Source organism: Parus major, chromosome 2 (genome assembly GCF_001522545.3).
Source record: "Parus major isolate Abel chromosome 2, Parus_major1.1, whole genome shotgun sequence".
Classification (NCBI taxonomy): Eukaryota; Metazoa; Chordata; class Aves; order Passeriformes; family Paridae; genus Parus; species Parus major.
The window spans coordinates 130,897,002-130,924,334 of NC_031769.1; the positions used below are offsets into that span (position 1 = coordinate 130,897,002).

A 27,333-nucleotide genomic window follows, 5' to 3' on the forward strand; every position below is an offset into this window, starting at 1 on the left:
ATTTCTGTTCTTTGGTTCACAGAACATGAGATTCACCCAAATATTCTATCTATGTGTATGTAAAAGTCAGGCAAAATTGGTGGAACCCTTCACAGTCTCACTGAACATGTGTAAGTTATTGCTCAACACAACAAAATAGTATTTTGGATGAAACATCATCTGTTTTTCTTAATATTGGGGATTAACTTAAAATTTTTGAGATTTATCACATTTTTCTCACAACACACCTGCTCTATTATTACCATTCTATTATGGAAAAATATAAACACAGCTAAAATACTCATCAGAAACATTTTCAAGCATCCCCCAAAAGTATGATTTTTTTTTTTTAAACAGTTAGCTTATCTAAAAGAAAAACCTTTTTTTTTTTTCCCCCCCTCCCCAAAATCAGTGGGACAGCGTATTATAGATTTTAGACAAACCTTGCCAACAGGAACATTCTTAACATCTTCCACAAACACAACTTCCCTCAGAGACCACTGTTCCTCATTCACTTTCTCCTCCTCTTTCGGTGCAGGAGTAGATCGTCGTCGCTCTGAGACAAAGAAGTTATTACCAAAAAAGAAAGACTTGACACACTTAATCAAAGCATCAAAATGCAATGTTCAGTAAACACCAAACCTTTTTCCCCCAAGAGATTATCAGCAGTCAAATGTAGAAATTAATAAGAGGTTAGTCAGAGCTACCTAACAAGTATATCACGTCACTTTCATGTTTTTCTGTGGATTTGGGACTAATGAAGCCTATATGATAAGCAAAGCAATTTTTAAAGATATTTAAGAAAAGTAATTAGAATACAATATTTTTTTTAATTTTAAACACTACAGTAACTAAAATACAAAAAATTAAAATACAAGGAACAAGCCCTGTTTTGGCAGGGCTCTCATACTCGTGCTGTAAAATGGCTGACACTGTGAGACCATTCAGTCACCCCTGATAGAGAGCTTTATATCAACCTTACAAAAAGTCTGCTTGCCTACCACATATGGATTACTTGGCAAACTTCTGGAACAGCAAATGAGAATAGTTGTCTGGGCTAATGGCAATTGCAATACAGTTAGATTTGCTGCAGACTTTATCTGAACAGCAACTGTAGTATACTCAGAATCAAATCTCAATACATAACATGGCTAAATTAAGAGCAACAAGAACCTTTAATCTTCCACGCTGAGTATACAGTGTAATTAATACTAGCAACATATTTAAAGTAAGAAGAAGAGAACTTCAAAGCTAATTGTACAATTAACTTCAAACACTAGTTCAAAAACCCAAGTGAAGTTGTAGCCAATGGAAAATTACAGCTGAATGAACTGCAAAAGAAATCAATAGTAAAAGACCTTAGTAAAATTAGTGAGCACTGCAGATCTGGGCAGATGAGACTCTCAGTCACTGCACAAGGCCATTTGAGTCATTAGTCAATGCTTCTTAAAACTGAAGTTTGTGAACAATTAGAAGGAAAAGCCACAGAGAGAACACATAAATTTATAAAATGTAATTACATTGCTGTTATTTGAAGAAACAGCAATGTAATTACAGTTTATAAATTTATGTGTTTAAATTGAGAGGAAAAAAATGCTTAAGGAGTCAGTTATACAAATTTTTATGTAGTCTTTCAGGTTTTTAAGCACAACTTGTACTATGAAACTTCCCTGACTGCTTTTGTATGTTAATAAAGAATGTCTTGCTTTAGATACCTATTTTGTAACTGATAGAAACTACTGCTTTCTGCATTGACTTTCAACTACAAGGCAAGCTGTTCAACAGCAGCTTAATCTTTAAAGAAGTTTTCCAAAACAAGTTCAATTTCTGGGCTACAAAGAAACTCATTACCACATTGCAATTAAAAATTAATAAATCTTCAGAATTTCCTCTTGATCACCCCCTGAAAGATATCTTTGATTGTGAGAACTGTTATGCTTGCGCAGACACACCTTACATTGAGGAGTCACTGCTTATACATTTATTTAACACTGACAATCCACAGATTATTCAAAGTCTATTACAAAATCCTTTATCTATACTGCAGCACAGACTGAAAGACCAAAGAATTCTGAAATTAGTACAGAATCACTGTAGAACTGCCCTTTTATGGAAGCCTCTTATCTACACAATTATTTATGTTTACTCTGAGCTACACATTACTTACTATATGGCATTGATGCACTGCTTGCTATTGAGGATGCATCACTACAAGTGGAAGCTGGGGATGGTGGAGGACCCATCTCAGTTTTCACTGGTTCCTGTTTGCTCTCAGGTCTAGAATAAAAGTTAGTACTCAGAATGAAGAAAGAAAAAAGTGCAATGTTTTCTGTGACAATAGACAAAGCGCCAATGTATCCCAGCATTGCTCCTTTAATAATACCTCAAAGAAGTAACTCCACACTTGTAAATGACCATCCTAACCAACAAGGCTGTAAATCTTGAGGTTGGGGATGGTGCAATGCTGCTTAATCAGGGATTAGCTTAACTTTAACTGAGCAGTGATACACTATTACAGAAAATAAACATGATGAGCTTCATCTGAGGAAAGAATTATTAGCTTTATACAATTACCTGAAACTCCAGAACTGCTACACATTTTCAAGCTTTACTTGAAATTGTTTAAATCTGCTATAAGAAACATTTAAATGGCAACTGTCAAACCCCAAAATAATGTTTTTATTACTATGGAGGGGCTGAAACAGATCTGTTTAATCTCATGAAGAGCCAGGAAACGACTGCTTCCATTTTCAGCTACTGAAATATAAAATCTTGGAAACTTTACCAAACACTGTAGGCAAGCCTGCATTTCACATGTACACAGTGCTTTCACACAACTGAGACACCCTTCCTGCTGTAAGCATTTCTGCACATCTAGCCAAGCCTACAAGAAACCTACTACCTTATGAAGATGGCAAAATTTTCAAAATGATAAAAATCTGACCTTCCTTTTCCACTGTTACTCACCAGTTCAAGAGAGTATCAAATCAACAATCTGCATGTATGCACACGTGTTCTCCACACTTACTTTGCCTCAGTAGTTTTGCTGGCTTTCTCCATGTTTTTCAAGCTCTCAGGGGACCGAAGCTGAAATCGACAGCTGTCATTCATGTTCCAAACAGATTCCATCAGCACACCAACTTTAGGAATTCCAGCACTGATTGAAAAAGCAACTGCTCCAGCATGATAGAGGGGGTTATTTCTTAAACACACCTAGAGATAGAAATAATTATTTCTATGAGAAAAATTAATTCTACTGAGGGAAATCATATGTACATTGTTTTCTTGGTGGCATATGTAATAGTCAAAATAGAAAACTTAAGGAATAGAAACTTAAGGTAAAGAGGAAAGTCAGCATTATGTACAAAAAAGAAGATGCTGTGCAACAGCTTTAGCAGTGAAACTTTAATGTATAATATTTAGATGCTCAACGACAAAAGGAACAATTAATACAATAACAGAGACTCATCACAATGTCAATTAGAATGGTTTTGGAACCAAAAGAAATGTGTTCCCTGGGAAAGAGCTGCTATGTTCCATATTAGTTCTAGTACTATTTTAAAAAAAATCCCCTGTACCAGTTATTAGCCTTTTTGGTAAAGGCTTCAAAATTTGGTCTATCACACTGCATAAATAAATCAAACCCAGACACTAATACTGCAGACATTTAAATGCCTAATCATGTGCAAAGCTATTTGTTCTACTGGGAACTGTATTTCTATACTTACTTTCTCTCAAAATACAGAATCAGTATGTAAAATAAAATAGAAGTACTTTGCATGAGTACAGCTTGTTCTTCTGTGCAGCAGGAGTCATAGAACAGTAACAGTACTAGCAAGACAGCCATTTACAGCCATATAATTCAAATATACTATTTTAATTTCACATTATTGCTATCACTTTTGTACATAACTTTTTGTGCCAAATAATTTTATTGTCTTCTTTTAAGAGCATGTTTCAAGCTCATCATATAGCATGGTAGAAGTGCCACTGGTGACACATGTACTTGCCTGGGTTCCAACAGTTATGTTTGGCATAGAGGAGATACCAGCACTAGACTTCGGCTTTTTATTTTTTGCTCTGGCCTTTTCTAGCATTTTCTTCCTTTGGCTGAAAGGAACTACACCCCTGTGGAAAAATGCATACTATTTTAAAAAGGCTGTGAAAGAAAAGCTTTGTTTAGAACTTTGAAGAGTTTATGCTTTCTGCTTAATGTAATCATGAGCAAACATTAAAGTGTGTGTGACACCTCCAAAATCTCAAAGCACTGCAGAAATGTCATCTTTTTCCATATGTATCCCCACTTTCCAAATTCATCTGAACTACCCCAATTTATATGGAGGAGGAGGAAGAGGCAGAGCACACTATTTATTTCACTGCCAAATGGCCTTCCTTCCAGTCTGAAGCACTGCAAAACCTCTAAGTAGTATACTCCAGTCACAGCTTTCAAGATGCAGCCTGCCTCTCTGAACTTGAAGGTATCTTTCCCTTGACTAATGATAATTTCCAGAATTTGCAATCTCTGGGAACATGATTTTTGTTTCTAAATTCTAAAACCTTCACTTTCTCTCTGGGTACATGGCTGAAGGAGTCTGGGGCTCTTATGACAGACTTAAAGACTGCAAGAGGGGAAAAAAACCACTTCTTTTTTAATGGGATCCACTCGGTTTAGTTAAAAATCATCCTGCATATACAGTTAAGCATGCTCATTATTTTGATACTTCATGTTCTAGTCAGTGGCCTATACAGTTAGAAGCTTTGATTCAAGAAGCTCCATCATGTTAAGTAAAACGTAAAAAGCATCAGTCCTGTGAAACACTGGAAATTGAAATCCTGTCTCATGTACTACAGATCACTGTAACTAAGGGTATCAATAGTAACAGAAGCTTCTGCATCAATCTGGTAACATAAAATCACCACAGCTGACATTTAACCATTAAAAGACATGTTATAACATAAACTGATTCCAAAGACTACATGTAAATGCTAATAAATAATTTTGTATCTTGCACCAATTATTCCACTAAATATGGAAGGATCTAATAGCCAAGTATGTCCAATGCTATGGCTTAGCAGTTTCTATACAAAGAGTAATTAAAGTGTGCCATGTCAGCCATGGCATAATGAAAGAACCAAGGACCAGAAGTTTACAACTCTGGCTACAAATCTACTTAAATATTTTCCAGAGTTAAAAGAATTTAATGAGAAAGCTGTTTCATACAATTAATTTTCAATGCTCTCATTTCCAGCTCATCATCAAGTATTTAACTCATCCATGCCTCAAAGCCACTTGAACTTCAGGCATGATACATAATGCAATGGGCTCCTGACACACTGAAAAATAATGCATGTTGACAATGCATTAGTATTACTCAATGAATTCATTTAAATTACAAACTCATTTCAGAGCCCTTTAGGAAGTATTCTTTTTGAGGGTTTGTTTTCTGCTTTGGTTTGTTTGAGTTTTTCAGTGTAGGCATCTTAATCGTGAAGTTGTTAGTTGAAATATTTTAACTAATATTTCATACTTTATGTTTGAAAGGGTTATATTTTAACAACAAACTCCAGAGGGAGCATTTGATATTATTTTCACCCTTCTTTACGATTTAGAACACAAACTAACAGACCAAATCTTCTAACAGAGCCAGAGAGAGGGACATTGACCTCATATATTTGTTCCATATTTATAATCTGAAAAAGACCCAAAAGGCATAGAGAAGGTTATTCTCTGATCCTGTGTAGTACTGATACATCTGAATGCTAAAGCATTTACACACATCTCCTAAAAGAATGACCTTATTCTGTTAAAGATGTTACAACTGGATCCAAAAGCTTTAGGCATTAAAAAACAGAATAAATATATTTTATAAAGGGAACCTAAGATCAAGTGCAGATTTACCAGACTCAGAACAATGGTGGTTCAGTAGCTTTGCAACGCTTCTTAGAGCTAGAGACATGAAGACATCCAGAGCATCCACACTGCTGTACACAAACCCAATACTTACCACCAATACAAGTTGTTCTCTAGTTGAGCACACGTGTAAAGAGCACAACAATGTAAAGAAACAATCCGTTCTCCCTGAAGCTCTGAGTATGTCTGTGCAGTGTGTTCTAATTTAGAGGCTACGGAACTTAAAGTTTCATCTACCCATGTAGCAACCTAAGGGAGAAGGAAAGAAAGAAACAGAGGTAGAGGGGGAAAAAAAAAAGAAAAAGAAAAATATTTACTGGTTTTGAAAGGGGGGAAACAAAGAAACAATTATACCCTTTGGAAATTTATCCCCTACCATCTTTTCTTTCCCCAAAAGAGAGCTTTTCAGAATTGTTTTCCCTTCTATTTCCAGTCCTCAACCTTAACAAAAAAAGTTGGAAAAAAACAAAAGGAGAAACCTGTCATAAAGTATATGGATGTGTTGGTGTCTTTACCAAATAATTGTCAAGTTCACTCTAACTAGGCTAAAAAGCATACTTAGCTAACTTACTTTACATCACTGAAATGCCCTTAGTTTTTCTACTAAATCTTTACAGAACATTAACAAGCTTCACTATTCTCAAACCAGTCAGTTTCTACTGTAACAGCAAAAAGTTGAGTGTTTTAGATAATCAGATAAACCAGATATTTTTTCACTGTTTCAGCTCTAAATCTGATAGATATAATTTTTTTTTAAATTTTCTGTATTTCTACAAAACATCAGATGGGAAGGAAAAGAAAGGAATGAGTAAATGAATTAAGTACTTTCTAGTGCAGACAAAGCTGAAGTAACAACTTCCCTATAATATAGTGCAAACAACTGAAAAAACACAGCTTTGTCAAATTCAGCAACCAGGGAACATTTCATACCTTGTTATTTTCTGTGGCAACAGTTGCTCTAATACTATTTGCAGAAAGGAGCACAATCTTTTCATTGGTTAAGCCCAAGAACATGGCTCGTGGATGATGCAGCGAAGGATTCTTTAGAAACAAAAGAGCATTTTAGATATTCAAAGCATATAAATAATTCTGAAGGGGAATATTTAAAACTATACAGTACCTGTGCATTTCTGTAAGGCTCTGATTCACTCCACTTCCACTGATAGAGTTCTCCTTTACTGCTGACAGCCACGAGCTCAGAATATAGAGCTCCGATAGAAATAAACTTTGTTCCATCCTACAAACACAGAAATACAAAGTCTAAGAAAATTATATTATAAATGCATCTATAAAAACATATAAATGCAAAAAAAATGAACTTGGAATTGTTTTGTTTTTTTCAAGGTACCCATGAATGTTGAACCTGAAAATAAAGATTATAAACCTGAAAATAAAGATATCCATATTGTCTCAAGATCAGCATGCCCCTCCCCCAAAACATCGCTGTGTCTGATGAAGTAAAGAAAGAAAGATACTATTTTATTATTTCCCTTAACTTTTGCAATAGCTTATATATGACAATTAATTTGGACAGTTTATTAAGAGTTTACACGGTGCTTTGAGAACACAACACTGCCCATAAAACTAGAGATGAAAAGATCTCTTGACCTGTGACATTGAAAAAAAAGTTTCTGCTTGAAATTATGGCTGTTTGAAATTAATTTAAAAGCTACATAATTCCACTATTCCATTGCTAAGTATAGTCAGGAAGGTATCTTCCAAGCTACCCAAGAAATCAATTATCGAATTCACTGTTTCATCAGTTAAACAATTCTTATCTTTCACTTCTCAAAGTAAATAACTGCAAACAACGTCAAGTTTTAAAAAAATCAGGATGCTACGTCTCAATAATGCATCATTATAACATGACATGCTGGGAAAGTTTCTAATTATTGGTTATTCCTCTTGCCTTTTTTTCCTTTTTAACATTTTATCAAAACTCATCTGGTTTCTTTCCACTGCATCACTTTGTTCATTTGCTTCTTACTATACCTGTGTGGACCTCACAGGTCTGATCTCCTCCCTCCTAAACTGGGTTTTGTATCCATGTTGCTGTAATACACAAAGTTACAACCTCACTTTTGCAAATTCCTGTTCCTCCTTGCATTGAAATGGCTCACAAACTACAGAGAATTTGAGTGATTCCACAAAACATTGAATTCTATTCATTGAGAAACATTTGTAATGTTTCACTGCTCCTCAGCAAGTGCAGCCATAGGACAAACATGTTCTTTCTGAAGTTCCTTACTACTAATAACTCAAATTTTTCTTCCACTTCCAGCTTCACAAAAAAATGAAAAAAAATCCCCCAACTTAAACTGGTATAAAATCAAATGCTGTCTTCTACAGCTACAGATCTGAAAGAGAGGTACATGATATATAGTCTCTGCAGTGGTTATCTCCCAGATCAGTACCTTTGACTGACTCTCAGATTACAATACACCACATTTAATTACTTCAGCCGTCTGAGGGGAAACTGAACACAGCCATTAAAAAAGTCCCACTATCCAGTACATTTATCTGTCCTCTGAATTAGAAGACTTTTCACCACAGAAGTTTCAAAGTGGAAACATTTTTAGCTTCATAAGTCTGGATTTACATATTTTTTTTACTGTTTTCATGCCTAGAAGTGTGCATTCCAAAAGGTATGTGTGTGTCCTTGAGTGACACAGGATTCATTCAGTACAGCTCTTACCAAATGCTCACCAGTATATTTTGGGAAAAAGAAAAGCAGCAGGAGGAAAGGACAGAAGCAATCACAAGCAATTCTCTTTTATACCCTGATAAGAGTCTCTAGAATTAGTTAAATCATTAGAGAACTATTTTGTTCTGGAGGGCATCTACCAACACAGCACAGAAGTAACACAAATACTAGTCCATGTCATGATTATTAATACATGCCATGGCATAAACATTGCACATTCCAAGACAGAACTGTGATCAGAACCTACTGTAGTCTAATGAGATGCATCTTCAGAAGTTAGCAGGCCTGATGCCTCAGAGTTAAATATGGAAGGCAATTAATTTTTGCTCCAAGACACTCTCATTTTGAGTTTTCATCTTGCTAACATGTCTTTTAAAAACAAACAGCTTTGTACCAGAAGCTGAATATTAGAGAAACCTGCCAATCACATTTTTTTCTCTCTCTTCCATCAAAATATTAGCAGTTGTGACCTAAGTGCTTCAGGATCAATGCTGCATTCACCTGCAGAGGGCCATTCAACCAACTGCCCAAAGTTTCTGTAAACCCGAGACTCATGTTTAACTACAAATTCTGATTTCAGACCAGAGAAATTAACACACTTGAAGATGATGCAGGCTACTGAAAAAATCTTAGTGTCTCAATAGCTAAGTAGAATATACTTGGAAAAACAAAAGGCTTGGTTTGCACCTAAATTACAGTCAAGCAGGGAAAAACCAGTGTATTTGCCATTACTGCACTACAGATACACTTGGCTCTGATACACATGCCACAAGGTTGATACAGTGCAAGTGTAGACTGACAGTACTACAGTGTAACAATATCTGAAATATTAGAAGAATGTACTCATTGATTTGGATTCCTGAGCAACTGATGAAATTTATTTGGTGGAGAAAACTCAGTCCCTGAGCAACATGTCTATACACTGTCAGTCTCAGATTGTTGGTGAAACTGATGCACTTGGGAGCACTTTTTTGGAGATTTCCAAAAGTTTCAGCCATGCCTCTCAGGTTGGTACCTCACCTCCCACAAACAAAAGTTAACCACCCTCATCACAGTCTCCCCTACAGAGTTCTATCCCAAATGCTAAAGGTCAAAATAATGAAAAGTGAAGGAAAAATATTTGCAAACATGACTGGCTCTTTTGTCGTGGTTTCTTGTGTGCTTTAAATTGTCCCCTAGATTACTGTCTTTTCCATTAACCTTTCAAGACCTTTTTCCTATTTTCCAAACTGAAAGAAACACCTGAACTGACTTCTCTGCCAAACTATCTCAGGATTTTCACCTTGAAGAATTTCTGCTGGAAAATACTACCAACAAAAATTCATACTGGATTTACAGAAGGAAAGACACAGAACCATTTCTTATGAATGTTCAGCCGAACGAAATGATGGGAAATGTAATTACTTTTGAATAAAAATGGAAGGCCTTCCAGTAAGACACTTTCATTTAACTGGAAGCCCAGAAGCTGGGGTTTATGCGAACAGGTAAGTGAGAAGCAGTTCAGTGTATATAAACTGCACAGGCATAGAGTTAGATATCACAGCAAAACAAACCAAAAAACCAGTAATGGCCATAGTAACAATTACCAAAACACAGATGATGAGTCAGTATTCCAAATCTAAACTATATTTATTCTTTGATGTTGGATTCCTGAAACGTCTCTGCCCAAGCTAGATTTTCTCATTTTAAGTTAGGGGAATAAAAGCTGCCAACTTTCAGTGTCAGAGAAGTTCAATATTACTAGATGAGGAAAAAACAAAACCAACAACCAACCCAAAACAAAGAAAACACTTTAGACATAAAAGATCTGGTACAGAGCATCTACTAGACAAACATTCTTTTTAGATCTCTTAATTTCTCAGTTTGAATGCCTAAAAGAAGACAACAGCATCTAAAGTCACGCTGCTGCTAGCAGAAATAAGCCCCCACATTCACCTCTGTTTTCAAGCTTTCTATCTATACTTAGTCTGAAATTAACAGAGACACAGAAAATGTGACCGATCAAAAAAGCAACCTCACAGATCCCATGGACAGATAGAAATGGGAACACTAGACTAAGTCAATAAAATTTGGTCTGCTAAACATAGATGATCACTGCCATTTCTAGGAAGCTTTTTGGTTTGGTTGGTTGGTTTGGGTTTTATTTTATTTAGGTTTTCAGAAACTCAACTCCCCAAACATCAAAGTAATCCATAAAGATAGTGACCACAGATACTCAATTACCAATGTATAGCTGGTGTTTCTACTACTTTATCTCCTGCAGTAATTACTTCTTGCCTTGAAAATGGAATTAAGGCTACAAAAAAAAACCAGCTAATCAAAGCCAAAAGATTTTGAAGGAGCAACCAAGTTAGTGATCAACTCAAAAACACAACTGCAAATAAACGCAAATTTTTACCCCTGTAGTTTAAAAGCCCAATCTGCTCAAACTGAAAGTATCTTTAGAAACAGTAATTCTTATCAAAAACTATTTCCTTGATGAAGCATAGTTTAGACTGTTTCATGAGTTTCCTACTGCCAATTAAATGCTTTAAGCACCCAAATAAAAAGAATGAAAAATAAAAACCCCAAGCCTTCTGATCTTCAGCAGTATCTTGAAAATACACAGAGAAGAAAATTAAAACACTAGTAACAGAAGTGCAGCTATAAGGATGTCATTAATTACATGTAATTTAACTAAGTGCCTAATAAGGAATATGCTTCAATACATTATCTCACAAAACTAAGACATGACAGTCAAAAAGGCAACTCTCGGTATTTATTCAGGAAAAAAAATAAACAGATCTGTTGCACAGCATGCAAATAATAGCTAAAAAATTCCATACCTTATCTGGCCACCACTGCAAGTCTTCTCCTAAAGAAACAGGACTTTGAACAGGTGTATTCTTCTTGTCCAGGTTTGGTTCCCCTTCCTTACTTGTTGAGCCTCTTTCATTATCAAATGAGGCTCCATCAAGCCACCTTCGTTCACGCAAACGTAAAACGGACTCACGTTCACGCAACAGCTCAGAGTCTCTCTCTAAGGGAAGAAGGAGAACTGGTATGCAATTGGGTCACACCAGTGGGATAAAAGTAAGCCACTCTCTAGTAAAGACCCTTCAGGATGCAACTAACAGCAGTTAATCTACTCACACAGATTAAAAATATAGTCCTGACATGCAACATTCAATATATTAACTCTTTCAAGAATATGTACTTTAGAATTACTAAACATAAAATAAGCTAGAAATAAAGGCTTACAGTTTTGTGCACTATGAAAAAATTCTAGAGAAATTTCACTTACATCATAAGAGGCCAAATACATTCAACATTTCTATTTAAAGTTTTCCAGTACAATATGCAGTTTTGTAGTTTTATCAATGTAGTTACAACAATAAAAGAATCTTAAGTCTATACAGTCTGACAGATAGCTTTATGCAAACCAAAAAAGAGTTTTTATTAGAGAGTTTCATTGCAACTTCCCCAGAAAAACAGTAATTTGAAAAGGTTAAAGAAAGCAAGCATTAAAAAAAGCTCTCATACATGTTTGATAATCCAACCCCTTTCGTTTAAAGCAATATTCTATAGGACTGGATTCAATAAATTAAAGTGCATCTGCTTTGAGTAGATTAAATGAAAAGTTTTCAAGAGTCAGACAAGTTTTTAAAAGGATCCTCACAGGAAAATGTTCCTTACCAAAATGCTTCCCCTCCAACTGGCCTATAAACTGTCTAAAGCCAGTACTCTGCAGTTCGCTCATGCAGAAAAATTTTTTAGATCAGGTAATCAAACTAACTTTCCACGAGTCAACTATGCATGGAAAATAAGGGCTATAAAATTCGTGGTAACATCTTATATAGAATAACCTTAGAAAAGGAAAAAAAAGGAGGAATTTAGAAGGAGTTATGTCAGATGCTGAATATTCGCACATGCACATAAATGCATTTAACCTATGAAGTACCTCACTTATGCTCACAAAAATCAAATGGAACTACATATACGAGATGACTGCATTATTACATCATAGGTTCAATGGATTACACCAAGTCTTAGGTCTTTTGCTGTATTAGACAAATGGGAAAGTTTTTACATAAGCCAAACACAACAGCCTGTCTTACAGATGTATTTCATGTAAGTACTGTACTTAATCCCTAGCAAACATCATACTGCCCCCTAACTAATAATTTTCTAACAGGAACTTATATGTTCAGCAATTAATATATTAAGCATGTTCATGAAAGGCAACAAAAACTGTACTAAATAAACAATCACATCAGAGGTTGGATTAACAGTTTGGAAATACTCTAGGTATTTGTGGTAACAGCCTCAAAAAGACAGAAAATTGCTGCATGGTCTGTTATAAATCTTGCAAGTGTATAATGCTTAAAAGAAAAAAATACCCTAACACTGCTCAAGGAGCTTTTTTTATCACCTGCCAATAGTTCTCCTTATCCAACTATAAAAATGCTTCAAAAAAAGTAAAATTTAGATTTCTTCTCCCTCCTTATTATCTAAAGTTCCTCATTCTATAAGGTAACTTCTGTCATGGAACAACTAGGGAAACGTGAAGAACAGTATACAAAGAGCAACCCAAAAGAAAGAAAGAAGAAGAAAAAAAAAAAGTATTAAGAATGCTGCATGTCATTGATTATTACTGATTTTTGAGCCAAATATATATTTGTAATGCAATCTATATATTAGTAGGTATATACACTACAGTTTAAAATAAACTTAACATGCAATAATTTCGCAACACCAATGATCAACACTTACATTTAAAATATATGACTACCAACGTTCTTGCAGAACTTACCTGCTAATAGTCAGAATTCATTAATAATTTTGATGAACAGCAGTCTACTTGTCTACTCTACATTTGACAACACATCACAGTCTACTTTCACATTAAATCAGCATCTAAACCACCAGTGTGTACTATCACTAGCTTTTTCCACAGCAAACTAGTTATTACAAAGAAAAAAGGTGCAAAATTACCTCTGGATGAGCCTAGCCTGGAAAGTGATGAGCGCCGAAAGGATGGATAACCAAAGTAACTAATATCTTCTGAAAACATAGCATCAGCATCAATAATGACACTTGGGTGAGCAGAATGTATGTCAGCATCCAGAAGAGACATAAGATCCTCTATAAGAGGAGACAAGGGTCTTAAGTGAATAATCAGCTACTTAAAACATCAGCTAGAGAGACCATCAACTAAACAAATATCAAAACAAAAAAAATCCTATCTATTAATTGAATTTCTGCTCTTCAGATTCACCAGTGCAAACTCATGTGCCTCCTATGCCACCACATTTACAATCAAGCTCGGTGAACTAGTGAACAAAACCAGCTTCCCTTCAAGAACTGCTCTGTCACTTACCTAACCACATTTCCCAAACAAGACTTCCCCAAAACATATTGTTCTGTATCCCAGAAATTCAAACTTTTGACTGTCACTTTGTAAAAGAACAAAGCACTAAAATAAGATAGACATATACACACATGTGCACACACACTCATGCACGTGATGCAGAACTCCCAGGATGACCTAGAATGAAGGGAGGACAGAGCTGATGGAGAAAGGCGGCCTTTGCACAGCCATGTCTTTGATGCTGAAGACTGCACATTTCTCCATGAAATGTTTCTTTCAGAGAATGACATACTCATTTAATTCACAAGCTAGCAACTTGCAGCTCTCAATACAAAGCTTTAAATGAAAAGCTACATGAACAACAACAACAGTTATCTGGGAAAAGCACAATGTTTTAATACCATGCAGTTTAAAAAAAAAAAGACCCAACCAAACCAAAGGGTTGAACTTCAATTAAATACTGTGACTGCCCTAGCTTCGCTGTTAGAAAACCTGAGTTCCCCTGAAGTAATGATCATCATTAAAATGCAAAACAATCTCCTTCCATTAAAGCTAAAGCTTCTATCTACACACAAGAGAGACCACTGGAAATTCATGTGACTTACTGAAGTCTAGCAATATAGACTGTCAGGACAACTGAACCTGACCACCATCTTGCTACAGAAGTCCTGCTTCCCTCCTTTATCCATGAGGCAGGCACCTCCCTGGGACAAGGGGGGATTTCTAAATCTACTACTAGTGCATTCACCTGGCTTGAAACAGAAGTTCACTGGGTATAGAAGTAAGGTGGGAATAGATCTTCAGACTAACTTAATGGAGTAACAGAGCCCCAAAGGTGGAACTTCACCACATGCTGCAAAGCTGACCAGACCCTACTGCTTGTGGCCAAAGGAAATAGTTCTGCCCTTCCCAATCTTTCAAGCAAATCTGACTTAAAAGAAAATTAAAAAAATATTAAAAAATCAGGCTCCCCAAATTAGGTTTCACTAGCCCATAGAAGCCAAAAATCTCAGCCCCATGCAAGGGAATGGCAAGATAGTGCCTTCTGGCAGCAGGACAACCTCATCTGCTTAAACCACCCGTGAAGCTCGTGCGAGGCTATACACAGACTCCCTTCAGGAAACTTGGAAGGAGCACACAGAATTTCTGCACATCCAGTTCTCAGCCTCTATCTCATAGGCATAAAACAAAACAGCGGCTACAAAACAAGCAGTCTTAACAGCAGAATCTGATAATTACAGGTCTTTTTCTCAGTGTCTGGAATGAAATGGAGGGAGGAACACAAAGTAGAGGGTATCCAAAAACTGAAAAGGAGCCAGAAGTCTGCTCTTAGAGCTGGTAGTAATTCACTTAAGACTTTCACACCCCTGCACATGAGAATATTCATCCTTGTATTTCTAAACTGTCATCTACAGGAAATGTAACACATACCACTGACTGTCCATAGAAAAACAGCACTGTAAACCAATGAGCACAGTGGATTCAAGGCAAGACCTACATAAATGCTTTTTGCATTAATTAAGTAATCCACTCAAGTGTAGGCTGTGTTTCTATAAGCACACCATTTGGGACTCCATAATTCAGACAGTACACTTTACCAAGTCATCCATGACAGACTGCTTGGAAATCTTAGAAAATTCACATTTGGCAAACAGGCTCTATCTGAAACAATTCAGATCACTCAGAGTACCCTTACCCTGCCTGTTACTGGCTTTTCACAATAAGAAAGCTGCAGTACACCTCACCTTCAGTATCAACTTGTAAGTAACAGACTTTCAGAGCCGGGAACACAGATGAGATTCTGTTGTATTTCCCAATATTGACATACTGCTCTCTCCTCCTTCTTCCCACAACCATCTTTATCTAGGTAAGCTCTAACCCCTGTGTAGTCTAGAAACTAGTTCTGGTATCTTCTGGTCAGTGCCCAGGAAAACAACTGCAAAGAACTCTGATCTCTTTCTAGGAACCACATTGCCCAGTACAGAAAAGAACTTTCCACCTTCATTCAAAATAGACAATACTAGATTTTTTTAAGGTAAGCTATGTGAGAAATCCTCTTGACAGAAAACACACACTAACTCGTGACACACACACACACACCTTCCACCAGGTCAGGCATCTTGAGTTTAGCTGTGTTTCCAAAAAATAAAAGTTAAAATTCAAGCTATCAGACGTAAGAACCAAAACTATGTGGGTTTCGGCTAAATACGCATTAAGATGAGTAACGAAATGAAGCCTTTTCTTACCCTCTTATTTCAGCTTCAAATCAGATTTTAATTTTCTTCCAGTATTTCTGAAAGAGATCCCCCTTCTTCCATTTTCTATATCAGCAAAGAAAGGTGCTAAAACCAGTAGGGATAGGAGCCAAATCCACTCCCCTTCAAACATCACTGGAATTTTTTTAGCGCTGTGAAAACACAGATACTGCAAGGCTACATCCAGTTTAAGAATCCAGAGTTAAAAAAAAAAAAAACAAAAAAAAAAAACCCACAAAAACAAACCCATTCTCTATGTCTTTATTTTCCTGCTCTTTAGACAAATCCCATGGGATTATATCATTCATCTCTTGTGCTGTGTTAGACCTGAATCACACTGCTCCCTTCACATCTAGGTGTGATATTTGTGATGAACCTATTTTCTTAAAAAAATATCTATGATTCACTACTAAATACTGCAGAAAATTGTAAGGAAAAGGATATCCAGTTCAGAGGAAAGAAACAAAATTTAAAAAAAAAAAATACCCACACCAAAAAAAATCATCAATAACCCCCTAGTTTTCAGTAAAGCAGCAATTCAAATAGCATTATCACTGGATTTATTAACTGAAGATGTTGCTTAGATCAATTCTGATCTCAAGTAGAGCTCACTTTAAACCTTTTCTCTTAAGGGGGCAATCGTAAGTTCTCTCCCCTCTTTTCAGCTGCGGACTTTTATGAAATATTCAAGTATTCAATTTTTTCAGTACCTCCTCCTATTTCAAGTTTGGATTAAATTGGCAAAACTGTGACAGTGAAGGGAGAGAAACATTTGTTTTGGTTTCCTAGGAAACTAGACTAAAACAGAACTCCAGAATTCATTCTCGATAAGATATTTATTCAAAATATTACTCAACTTGAAGTTCACAAAAACAGAGAAGGAAAAAAAAAACAACCCAACAACAAAGAAAACCAAACCACAACAACAAAACCACAAAAAAAACCCCAACCCCATTATCTAATTGTTTTCCCCAAAGGCAAACCACTGAGCTGATCCTACACCAGGCTGCAGTTCCCATCTCCCCTCACTGGAAGCCAGCACAGTAAGTCCTGCTGCGATACCAACCCATCTCTCTTCTCTGCAAAGCAGCCTGGATGTTGTCAAACCCACGTTTCACAAGTCCCACTAGCGAGAACCCACTGTACCATGCAGAAGTTACTGAGCAAATATGCACTCCTCTGAACTACACAAACAACCAAACATTTTAACATCTACAGCAACTCTATTCAGAATATTAACAGAACAAAAAGACCTTAAGAACCCTCTAATACAACCTGGTATGAGCCTCACACAAGCTGTCAAGTCTTTCCTATGCTAAATGATCTTGTTCTATATATGTTTACCTTGATAATTCTCCTTATGTATTTGTTATGAAACAAATGAACCCACAATCCCCTCTGCTAACTATCATAAAAAAAAAAGAAACAGGATTAGAGAAGCCAAAAATCAAAGTACACTGGGATCCAAAAATAAATATTTAAGAGACACTCCTTGACAGCAATCTGTACAGAAAAGTAATCCTCTGCTCTCCACTTAAGACATTTTGAAGAATTCAGAAAGGACTGAAACATGTTTTTTGCTACCTCAAAAAAAGCCAAGACGCATAACATTTACAATACTAACTGGAACCATCACAACTGATCTATTAAGAAAATATGATCCATTAAACAAGAATTTATTAATTTCACAGTACTTGGAAAGTATTTCAGCTTATTAGTGATTCTATAAATATTATTTTTTAAATCATATGTAAAGTGCTTTAAAAAAAGTTTCCCTATCTTGGAAAGCTTAGAGAAGTAACCCCTAAATTTAAGGGTCACAAAGCATGAGACATGCAGAAGGCAGAAAGACAAAATTAACATATGCTTTTAAAAGAAATGCAAGAGCCTCAAAAGTCCAGAGGCAAATTCTGCCTTGTCTATTTTGTGCTCGAAATGAGAATCAGAAAGTTTTAAAGCATAATTTGACATAATTTTAAAAAAGCCTTGTTATCTTTCAGAACAATAAAGAAGCCCAACAATTGAATGCATATAGCATTTATCAGTTATCCAGTTTTCTCTGATGATGTTACAGTTCCAAAGGGGCATCCAGATGTGAGATGACAAGTGAAAGCAAGAAGACTGCAAAGTTTCTAGAGCAAAATACTTTTAAAAAGAGCTATAGGCAACTTTCTTTGGCCATTTGGTTTCCCTCAAAACTAGCTTGCACTGTCATGTGACACAAGCAAACCTGGTAATTTTTACTATGCAATGTTTTAACAGTAGAGTCATGACAGAACTGCCTAGTGTTCAGCTACACTTCTGATCAGTTTCAGATACCAAACTAATTCATTTCTGTACAAGAAACTGATTTCCACCTATAAAACATAGGACAAAGAAGGCATGCACATTCTACAAATCAGAAATCATCTCTGAAGACTGGCGTTAAGGCAGATCAAGTGTCATTTCAGTCATGATTTCTATATCTTTTCCCATAAAAACTAGGAAAATATTAGTCCAATTTTCTCTGTGGGGTAAAATAGGGGGAAAACACAATTTTAGGACACTGCAATCCCTTAAAGAAAATTTACTCTGAACAGGGAAGAAGATTTAAAGATTAAACCAAGGAGAAATTTTTTTCTGGATGTCCAGTAAGGACAGTGAAACTCTGTATACAACTTTAACCCATCCCAAACAGATGAGACTCACAGACTGCAGTGGAGGCACCTTCAAAAAACTGCTACTAGTCACAGGTTGTCAGACAGTCCCTATTAATTGATCCATAGGACCACAAGAGGTACTCAGAGAACAGTTAATGCTGTAGAAGGTTGGTTAGTATGGTTAAAAGCAGTAATTTACAGTAAAAGTTCCTAATTGTGATTTAATCTTCTGAAGGCCAGTTCTGGAGGAATGCATTTGGGTATGCTGAAGATTGAGAAGCACTTTGAACACTTGGAAATGTAGAAGAATTTACTTCCTCCAGTGCATCTGTCTAATGTTATTAAGCTGATCACTACAAAATAAGACTGAGATTAAAGATTCTTCACCCCTTTCACCAAAAGACTCTTGATGCTACAGCAAAATAAAGATGCTTGAGAGATGCAACTAAAACTAGAAGAAGCAAAATGAAATGCAAAGCTTTTGTTGCAGAAATTAAAAAAACCCATTCTCGAATCACATGACTGACAAGATAAAGATGGACGAAGCCCATGAACCTTCCTGGTGAACCAGATGAGCAGAAAAAAAAAACAAAACAACAAAAAATCATTTATTAGAAAAATATCAAAACATCATTTTGACACAAGGAGGAAAAGATACTACGTAGTCAGAGTTTAGACTTGCTCTTTTCATGCAGTGCAACTAACACTGGATTTGGCTGCTACGTTTTCAAATCTGTTCACTCAGCAAGAAAAGATTGCCTAAATTATTTAGCCAGTGCAAAAGAAGATTCAAGTCTTTTATAGAAAGTAATTTTATGGGACAGACAGTATTTCAAAAATAGCTGTGCTTATATTACAGGATTTTGCCACTACAGCCAGAACAGCATTTATAAGGGGAACTTGAGATGAAGAATAAATTCTCAGTCTAACTGTAACCACAGTAAACTGTTTTGCCCTTTATTAAGGCTTTTTGATTTTAAAAAAGCATATAATTTTTGTTCTAAAAACTTGTATAAATATTAAGAATATATGTTAGTAGTAAAAAACATGCAAGTCACTAGAAAGTTTTAGAATTAGCTTTTATGAGCAAGCCACACAGCAGTCTCAGCATCTCATTGAGCAGCAAAATAGAGGAAAGTAATGCTAGTGTTATAAAGCCTGGGATCCTAATAGAAAACATAACTTTCATATCCCCCACAAACAGTATCAACAGTTATTCTTCAGCGGCTATCCTAATCCCTCAAGACATCCCAGTCCATCTTTTGTTTTGTAGATCTTTAGACTTTGCTCCTATAAGCAAGAATTGTCTTCACTGTGCACCTTGCACAGCACAGTTTGCTGTCAGTATTAAATACAGAAAAATAAGAATACATTGGCATTTTTTAATCAGAAGTTTCAGGATACAAACCTCCAGGAAGATATGATTCACTTGCTGTGTCATCCCCATCATCTCCATCTTCATCATCACGACTCAACAAATTATTTACAGCAAGGTTTACATCAAGATTTGTTCGCTGGAGTTCTCGAATAATAATACTTCTGGACTTCCCTTGTAAAACAACTTGTGCCTGTAAGAGCAGAGTGAATTGGCTACTGGTCATTCTCAGCTCACCCACCACTATTCATAAGAAAATGCTTAATTCTAAAAGAAGTCTAATAAGAATCAAGTCAGTAACAGTATGTAGAGACACACGCTCATATCAGTTTTGCACAGAATCCTGTCCTTGATATCCAGCTTTCCCTCAGTTCCAGTTAGGCCACTGAACTCCAGCTTTGGCACTAAATTTCCTAATGGAATCTTAGAATCTACTTCTTGTAATGTTTAATGCTGTAGTTAAATAATAAGCAAAATCTGTTTTTGAGAGTGCTCTGTATGCTTCTATAAAAGTGTTTAAACTTTGTATGTCCATCAACAGAGACTGCAATCAATTGCTGTGCCAAAACTACACCTCAATCCTTCTATTTTACACTGGTTTCCCTTTCCACTGTCCTTCAAACAAAACCACCTGAATGACTCCATTTTTCTTGTTACTATGTTTCTAAATGCTTATTATCAGCAGTTTCTGCAACATTCAAGTTTTTATTAAGAAGTGCAAATGCAGAGAAAACCTTCCAAACACCAGATGCAATGAATTTACAAAAAGAACAGAGAAGCTCTGATTTATTCCACTAAGTCTAGGACTCAGAGCACCTTGTTCACATTCTAACAGCATACAAAGGTAAATTTTTTTTTAAAGCATTCTATTAGAAGCCAGAAGTTTGCAGACTTTTGAGACCTCCTAGAATCTACAGACCATCTGTGAAGATCTTTCCCATTACTCTGCTTTAATGTTACTCAGAAATGTTTTAGACACCTTCTGTTTCAAAGGTAAACAAAGTAGGCTATTTTAAAAATAAAAGAAAAAAAAAGAAGGCAAAATATCAGAGCAAGGGAAGTAAAGCAGATCTTTGGCCTAGCAACTAACATCTGTATTTCAAATGTCAACCAGCAACTACTTCTAAGCTAACAGTTAAAATGCATTAACTAGACACATATCTTGAATGTATTCTCCTCCTCAAATATGGAGGAAAATGTTTAAACAGACTTAACAGCTTCTTCAGATTCTAGTGCATTAGAACGCAAAAGCAGAGCAATTTATACCCAACTTTATACTTTAATTCATAAAAGTCACATAAAAAATTAAGCAGAAGTGTCCATGAAGAAAAACTATCTGTATTTTAAAGAGAATAAACTTTATGTCTTTCATTTACATCTGAAATGGATCATTCCTTCTATCAAACATGGAAAAAAGAGTCAATCTGCCCTCCTTCATTACATTCCTTCAAGAAACTTCACATTTGATACTATTCTCAAATATTTGATTTTCTCACTAAATCTCCCCTGTGCAACCAAACATGGCCTTCCTCATTTACATTAAATATATACCTTATCTTGGAGGACATTTGGGAAATGAATATTCTAGAATCCAAAAGTCTATGACTTCCACTGCATATTCAAGAATAAAACGAAGTCAGCTAAGGAAAGTCTATTTCTTTAATTGCATGCCATCACTCCTTGGAGAATAGGCACTACTACAACACATTCTGGTACACATGTTCTGAGAAGCTCTCCAAGTTTTGGGCAACTAGTTCACATACCTGTGAAATTAGCTCCTCTGGAATGACTGATGCTGGAATCACTGGTTGTGGTTGACTCCCCAGCAATCCAGATCCTCTATCGCGTCCTGTGCGTATAACTCTGGTCTGCCTTCGAGAGTCTCGAGCTCCAGCAGATGATCTACCAGAAGATCCTCCTCCACTTCCGCCAACCCCTGAACTCCAACGACTTCTAGAAGATTTAGATTATTTATTTTTTTTAATATAGCAGCATATTTTGGGGACTACTTCAACAGTCTCTCGTTTTATTATTAGTAACTTTTAAACAGCCTCTGAAAAATAGTGAAGCTTGAATTCACAAACAAACACTATAAAATTAACTCTCAAAACTAGAAAGAACAAGAACATCAGGAAACTGATCAAGTTCTGAAGTATCTAGAAGAAATTAAAAAAACAGGACTCCAACTGAAACTTGCACTCTTTCCTACTCATATAGCTGCATGGATGTATACATACATAAACACATAAAAGGATCAATTCCCAGATTTTCTAAAAGCAATAGCAGCAACATAACATTTATCTGTCAATTTCCTGCTATAAAAGCATACATGCACCAACTTCACTGTCAGTGGCTCTGACAGAAGATCACTATACTTAGCTGGATCTTCTGAAGATTCTGATACTTGATTTTCATTAGGAAATCAGTTAAGATTATACTGGAAAAACCAAGTAATCTTCTCTACTGCAAAAGAAATCTTACACTAGATAGTTCTCTGACCCTCAATAGTTCTCAAGAGATACTCTACTTTTTACCAATTCCTATTGCAGAAATCAACATCAACTGTACACATTGTACCTGAACAACATGCCAGAACTGACTGAACAGATTCTTTGTTTCTATGAATCAGCATCAAAATAAGGCAACAAAAAGTGATTTGTAAAAGCAGACACCTCACCATCATTACAACTATCCACTAATAATTATCACCACAGAACTGTGTCAATTGAATGTGCTCTGAATTTAAGACATCATAATCTACTGCCATGAAAGACAAGAGACTCTAGTTTGTTCTTTACGCTAACCTTATCTTGTAATATACCTTAATGGATATTGGATCTGGTATTACTGCTACTTAATAATCTGTATCAGCAGAACCTTCCTGTTATCAACCACTTAAAGTCTCAAACTCCTTTCAAGAAAAACATTTAAAATCAGACACGAAAAAACAGTATCTAACTCTGAAACAGTATCTAATAAATTAACATTAAAAGTCTATCATATGTAGCTATTAAAAGCTAATTAAGTAAGAATATTTGTCTTGTATTTTATACCTTCAACTGATTACAAGCACCCTTTCTCAACTGGGTTTTCTTTTTCCTCCTGACAAGACCCTGCAACCAGAGTAACTCCAGTGTAACTCCAGTGTCTGCTTAAGACAAGGCCCTGTCAGACACATCTACATTTTTCAGAATTCTAGCTACTGACCACACAATGACAAGACAAGACAAAAAGCAGTTCAATTATGTCTTCAGGAAAAGTCTTGTCTCATGAGTTAGAAAGAGAATTCTTTATTAAAAAAAAAAAAATACTACTGAAAACAGAAAAGAATGTGACATTTTAAATAAAATGAGCCACCTAAACTCTTCTAAACATGGGAAGGTGGCTGAGAGGAAAAGAACAGAGCCGAGGGGAAGTCAAATTCTACCTACACAGTAATTCTCAATTCAACCCTCTGCAGGGAGGAGTGAGGTTAAAGAAAAAATTCTGTATTAGATATTAATACTAAAGATGTATTTTGTACTTCAAGTTATAAACTATCAATGGCATCATTTAGGTATTTAACAGTTAAAACCATTTCTGTTTGTGTAATAACTCATATATTCCCCGTCTGTCCTAACCTGGTCCAGTTAAGGAGAATAAGGACACAGCCATTTCTCTTAAAGCCATCTAAACCCAAGTTAAATATTAACATAGAATGGAAATATTTCATCTCATTTCTGTTCACCCACTAGTTTACCACATCTCTCCACTGCACAGCAACACACTAGCAATTTTCCAAATCCAGTTATCTACTCTAATGGCTCCACAGTTTGAATGGTTTTATATTCAATTCATTAAGATAATTATTCCCCCCATTTAACAGACTAGTTACAGTGCATACTGCTATTCTATTAGTTCAGTGACTTTCAAGTACCTAGTTCCAAGACATTCAAGAGAAGACATTAGAAACACTTCAGGGTTGGTCTCTTAAGATTCAAACAATTTTAACACATTATGCTTAGCTAGGAATAATGAAGAGAAAAAGAAAAGCATTGCACGTCCCACAGTAAGTTCTAAAACATGACAATACTAGTTTCAAGTTTAACACATGGATTTTTAGGTTCAGATGCATAATGATTTAAAAAAAAAAATTTGGGAAGGTTATGGGGATGGTTATTCTTCATGCAACTAAGGCCAAATGAATTTAGTTTATTTGGTAATAAAAAAAACCAACAAATTTTCTGGAAATTTATGGAAAATACATAGTCCCTTCCTCTTAACAAATCATTCACATACAGAAACCACAGTTCTCCTTACTGCAGCTAGTAACCTTAGAAAGCAGCATAGTTAGACATGCCTTACAAAACATGTAACAAAGAGATCACTGTCATTATGGAAGGAAAATTGCTTTTCTATAAAAAGGGACACCATCAATTTTAAAGCTAATGACAAGAAATCTGGATCTATACAGTACATTTTGCATATAATACAATTTTAAAGGTTCTGAGAAACAATCTTTTCCAAATGTTCCTTTTCTATTATTATGTATAGGACCCCAGCTATCAAAACACCACCCGTGACTTCAGGCAAGGGAGTGGAGAGCACTAAACAATGGAGCCCATAATTAAGGTTCTTCCTGCATAAATGCACTCATTTCACTTTATGCTTCAAGCCTATTATGGTTTAAATTGATAGTGTCCCTCTAAAAGACTGCTTTTCAAAAATCAAGCAACTAAAAAAAAACATTAAAAAGAAGACAACACATCCTAAACTAAGTTATTCTTCACACATCTATGAAGAACTCTGTATCCTGTGTGCTGAAGGGTCACTTAAATGTCTGTTATTTTAATCAAGTCAATCAAGGGGTTTTTTGTTATACCCTACCTACACAACTGCTGTGATTATACGTTCCCTTAGACATACTGCATACAATTTATATATGTGTATACACATATACTCAAATATGGAACAAACAGATTGCAGCCTCAATCCTATCAAAACTTACCCAAGGGTGTTGCCTGCCAGTCTGCCCAGAGTTTCAGAACCAGACAGAAACCATGGGGAGTCACTAGTCCTGCCTGGCCTGGATGTCCTTCCTGCCCCTGAGCCACTGCTCAACTTTGAACTGAAAGTAAAAGATGGTAAATCAGTCACAAAACAATCCCAAATGGGTTAAGAACAAAACCTGGAATCCCAGGTTGAAATTCTCAGGGACTTAGTCTGGTAACATACCAGCTTAAGCAACACCCTTGGGGAATATTCCAAACTAATCTAACTGTATATTAAGGAGTACACTGGAAAAAGAAAGTGGAAAGCATGCCTAACAGACCTTACGTACATCAGCAATCCATAATAGCACAGTTGCAAATACATATTGAGCTAATTTGCTTTTGAAGCTAGCCACTGTGCTAAGTTTTCCATTAGTGTATATGTACAAATTGTAATCAGCAGGTGCTCTATCTGTAAACCTAAGCCTGAGTATGCTACTTCAATATAAAGTGGTTTAAATTCAAATGTGAACTGTTAATTAGCCCTATGAAGGGGGACTTACCTGGACCGAGGACCACAGGCCTAGAAAGTGAGCCTTGCCAAATGGGACCACTTTCAGAGTGGATTCTACATTAAGCTTAACAGTTTAACACAGATTCTTTCTTAAGGATTACTTTTGGAGAAGTTTGTTTCTTGATCTTAAAGAGTGCCTGTCTCACTTCATTCCGAATCACATATCAGAATCACATATACTATTTCCTCCTACACCAGTTTGTCAATCTAGGCTGTTTGGCTGCATCACCATAACCATTGTGTCTCTACTCAAAGTATCCATTCCAAAATCTACTTGGAAAACAAACCAATAAAATCAAAACCAGAAAAGCAGCTGAGCTGCTTATCAAGTTCAAAAAATATCTTAGAAGAAAAGTATTTCTTACCCATCACTATTCTCAGGTTTACCCAATTCCAATCTGTCTGGTTGAACTGAAAAACCAATCCTGCAGACTCTACCATCCTGTATTTAGAGCAAGAAAGGCAAGTGTTCAAAACTGAAATGTAAGTCAAGTTCACAAAAAAATTAAAACACAAGTCTTTCATTACTGAAAAGTGTTAATCAATTTAATGTTAGAATAACTAATTCTAACTGTATGGTTTCAAGTTTGTTATCTGAGAAGATTTCAGGAACTTACCTCCAGAAGAAATGCAGCATGATTTGGTCCCACCACACACTGTTTAATAGTGGCCTGTTCCAATACATTCAAAGGCGGGTGGCTGAAAATAAAAAGTGAGAATATTACTAGCATTTTAGAACTTTTGAAGTCTGAAAAAAAGAATAAAAATCAAGTTATGCAAGGAAGGAAAAATGTGCAGTGGGAGTCACCAATACAAAAAAACCTCTAAAAAATGACTAAACGTGCATTAATTGAAGCACACAGCACATAAAATGCAGGAAAAAGATCTTAAAAGGCGATAGTTTTCACTTAATCTGACCAGAAATAAACAACAGGGTTTATACCTCATATTAAGAGGTCATTTCATAATGAAGATTTTACTAATATAATTTGTCATTATATTATATTATATATATTCTCGTATATATTATATAGGAGAATCTCCCATTTTCCTCCTGTAGTAACTGTGTTATCTGAAGCATTTCTGGACTTCAGTATCAGTAGCATTGACGATTTCTAAGGCTCCATCATCTACAGTACAATCATCTGCTTCTTATTGCTGTTGAGAAATTGTACTTTCCTAAATGATTTACAGCAGCATATGATATGCCTTACCTGTTTAAATTATATTTGTTCAGCTTCTCTGAAACTTCCCTTAACCTGAAACAGAAAGAAATGAAGCTGTTATTTGATGACATACTCCACAGTCCACAACATTCACTCACACAGCATATCTGATGTTATGGGAACAACTTACCACCACATTTATTGAAGTTTAACATAAATAGTACTTGGTGCTGGGAGTTTGTTTAAGAACTGGATAGCGTTCAACTTCAAATCAGGCTTTTGTTTAGGAGGTTTATTTGCTTTGGAGTTTTATCCTTATCACAGAACCTATGTTTCCTTGCATTTCTGTGTGTTTTGTAAGTCACTATCAAAAACCACTACTCCTGCCTTGTTACAGCCACTTACAACTT

The 27,333-nt window shown here is 35.8% G+C and overlaps 1 protein-coding gene across 11 annotated transcripts in view; it reads right to left on the bottom strand.

Moving 5' to 3' along the window:
• The window catches only part of UBR5 (ubiquitin protein ligase E3 component n-recognin 5), an 86,102-nt gene that overhangs the window by 41,591 nt on the left and 17,178 nt on the right, over positions 1-27,333 (bottom strand). For 7 of the 11 annotated variants that reach the window (XM_015617689.3, XM_015617686.3, XM_015617685.3 and 4 more), the window contains exons 2-16: positions 26,972-27,016; positions 26,375-26,456; positions 26,123-26,199; positions 25,201-25,320; positions 21,977-22,166; positions 20,247-20,406; positions 13,569-13,718; positions 11,420-11,631; positions 7,011-7,127; positions 6,821-6,931; positions 5,985-6,139; positions 3,990-4,107; positions 3,008-3,192; positions 2,147-2,256; positions 423-535 (exon numbers count right to left, since the gene is read on the bottom strand). In XM_015617689.3, the coding sequence (XP_015473175.1) occupies positions 423-535; positions 2,147-2,256; positions 3,008-3,192; positions 3,990-4,107; positions 5,985-6,139; positions 6,821-6,931; positions 7,011-7,127; positions 11,420-11,631; positions 13,569-13,718; positions 20,247-20,406; positions 21,977-22,166; positions 25,201-25,320; positions 26,123-26,199; positions 26,375-26,456; positions 26,972-27,016 (1,945 nt within the window). Of the gene's footprint in view, positions 1-422; positions 536-2,146; positions 2,257-3,007; positions 3,193-3,989; positions 4,108-5,984; positions 6,140-6,820; positions 6,932-7,010; positions 7,128-11,419; positions 11,632-13,568; positions 13,719-16,190; positions 16,292-20,246; positions 20,407-21,976; positions 22,167-25,200; positions 25,321-26,122; positions 26,200-26,374; positions 26,457-26,971; positions 27,017-27,333 lie in introns of those variants that run through there. The other 4 variants (XM_015617687.3, XM_015617690.3, XM_015617693.3 and 1 more) reach the window with 3 other exon arrangements.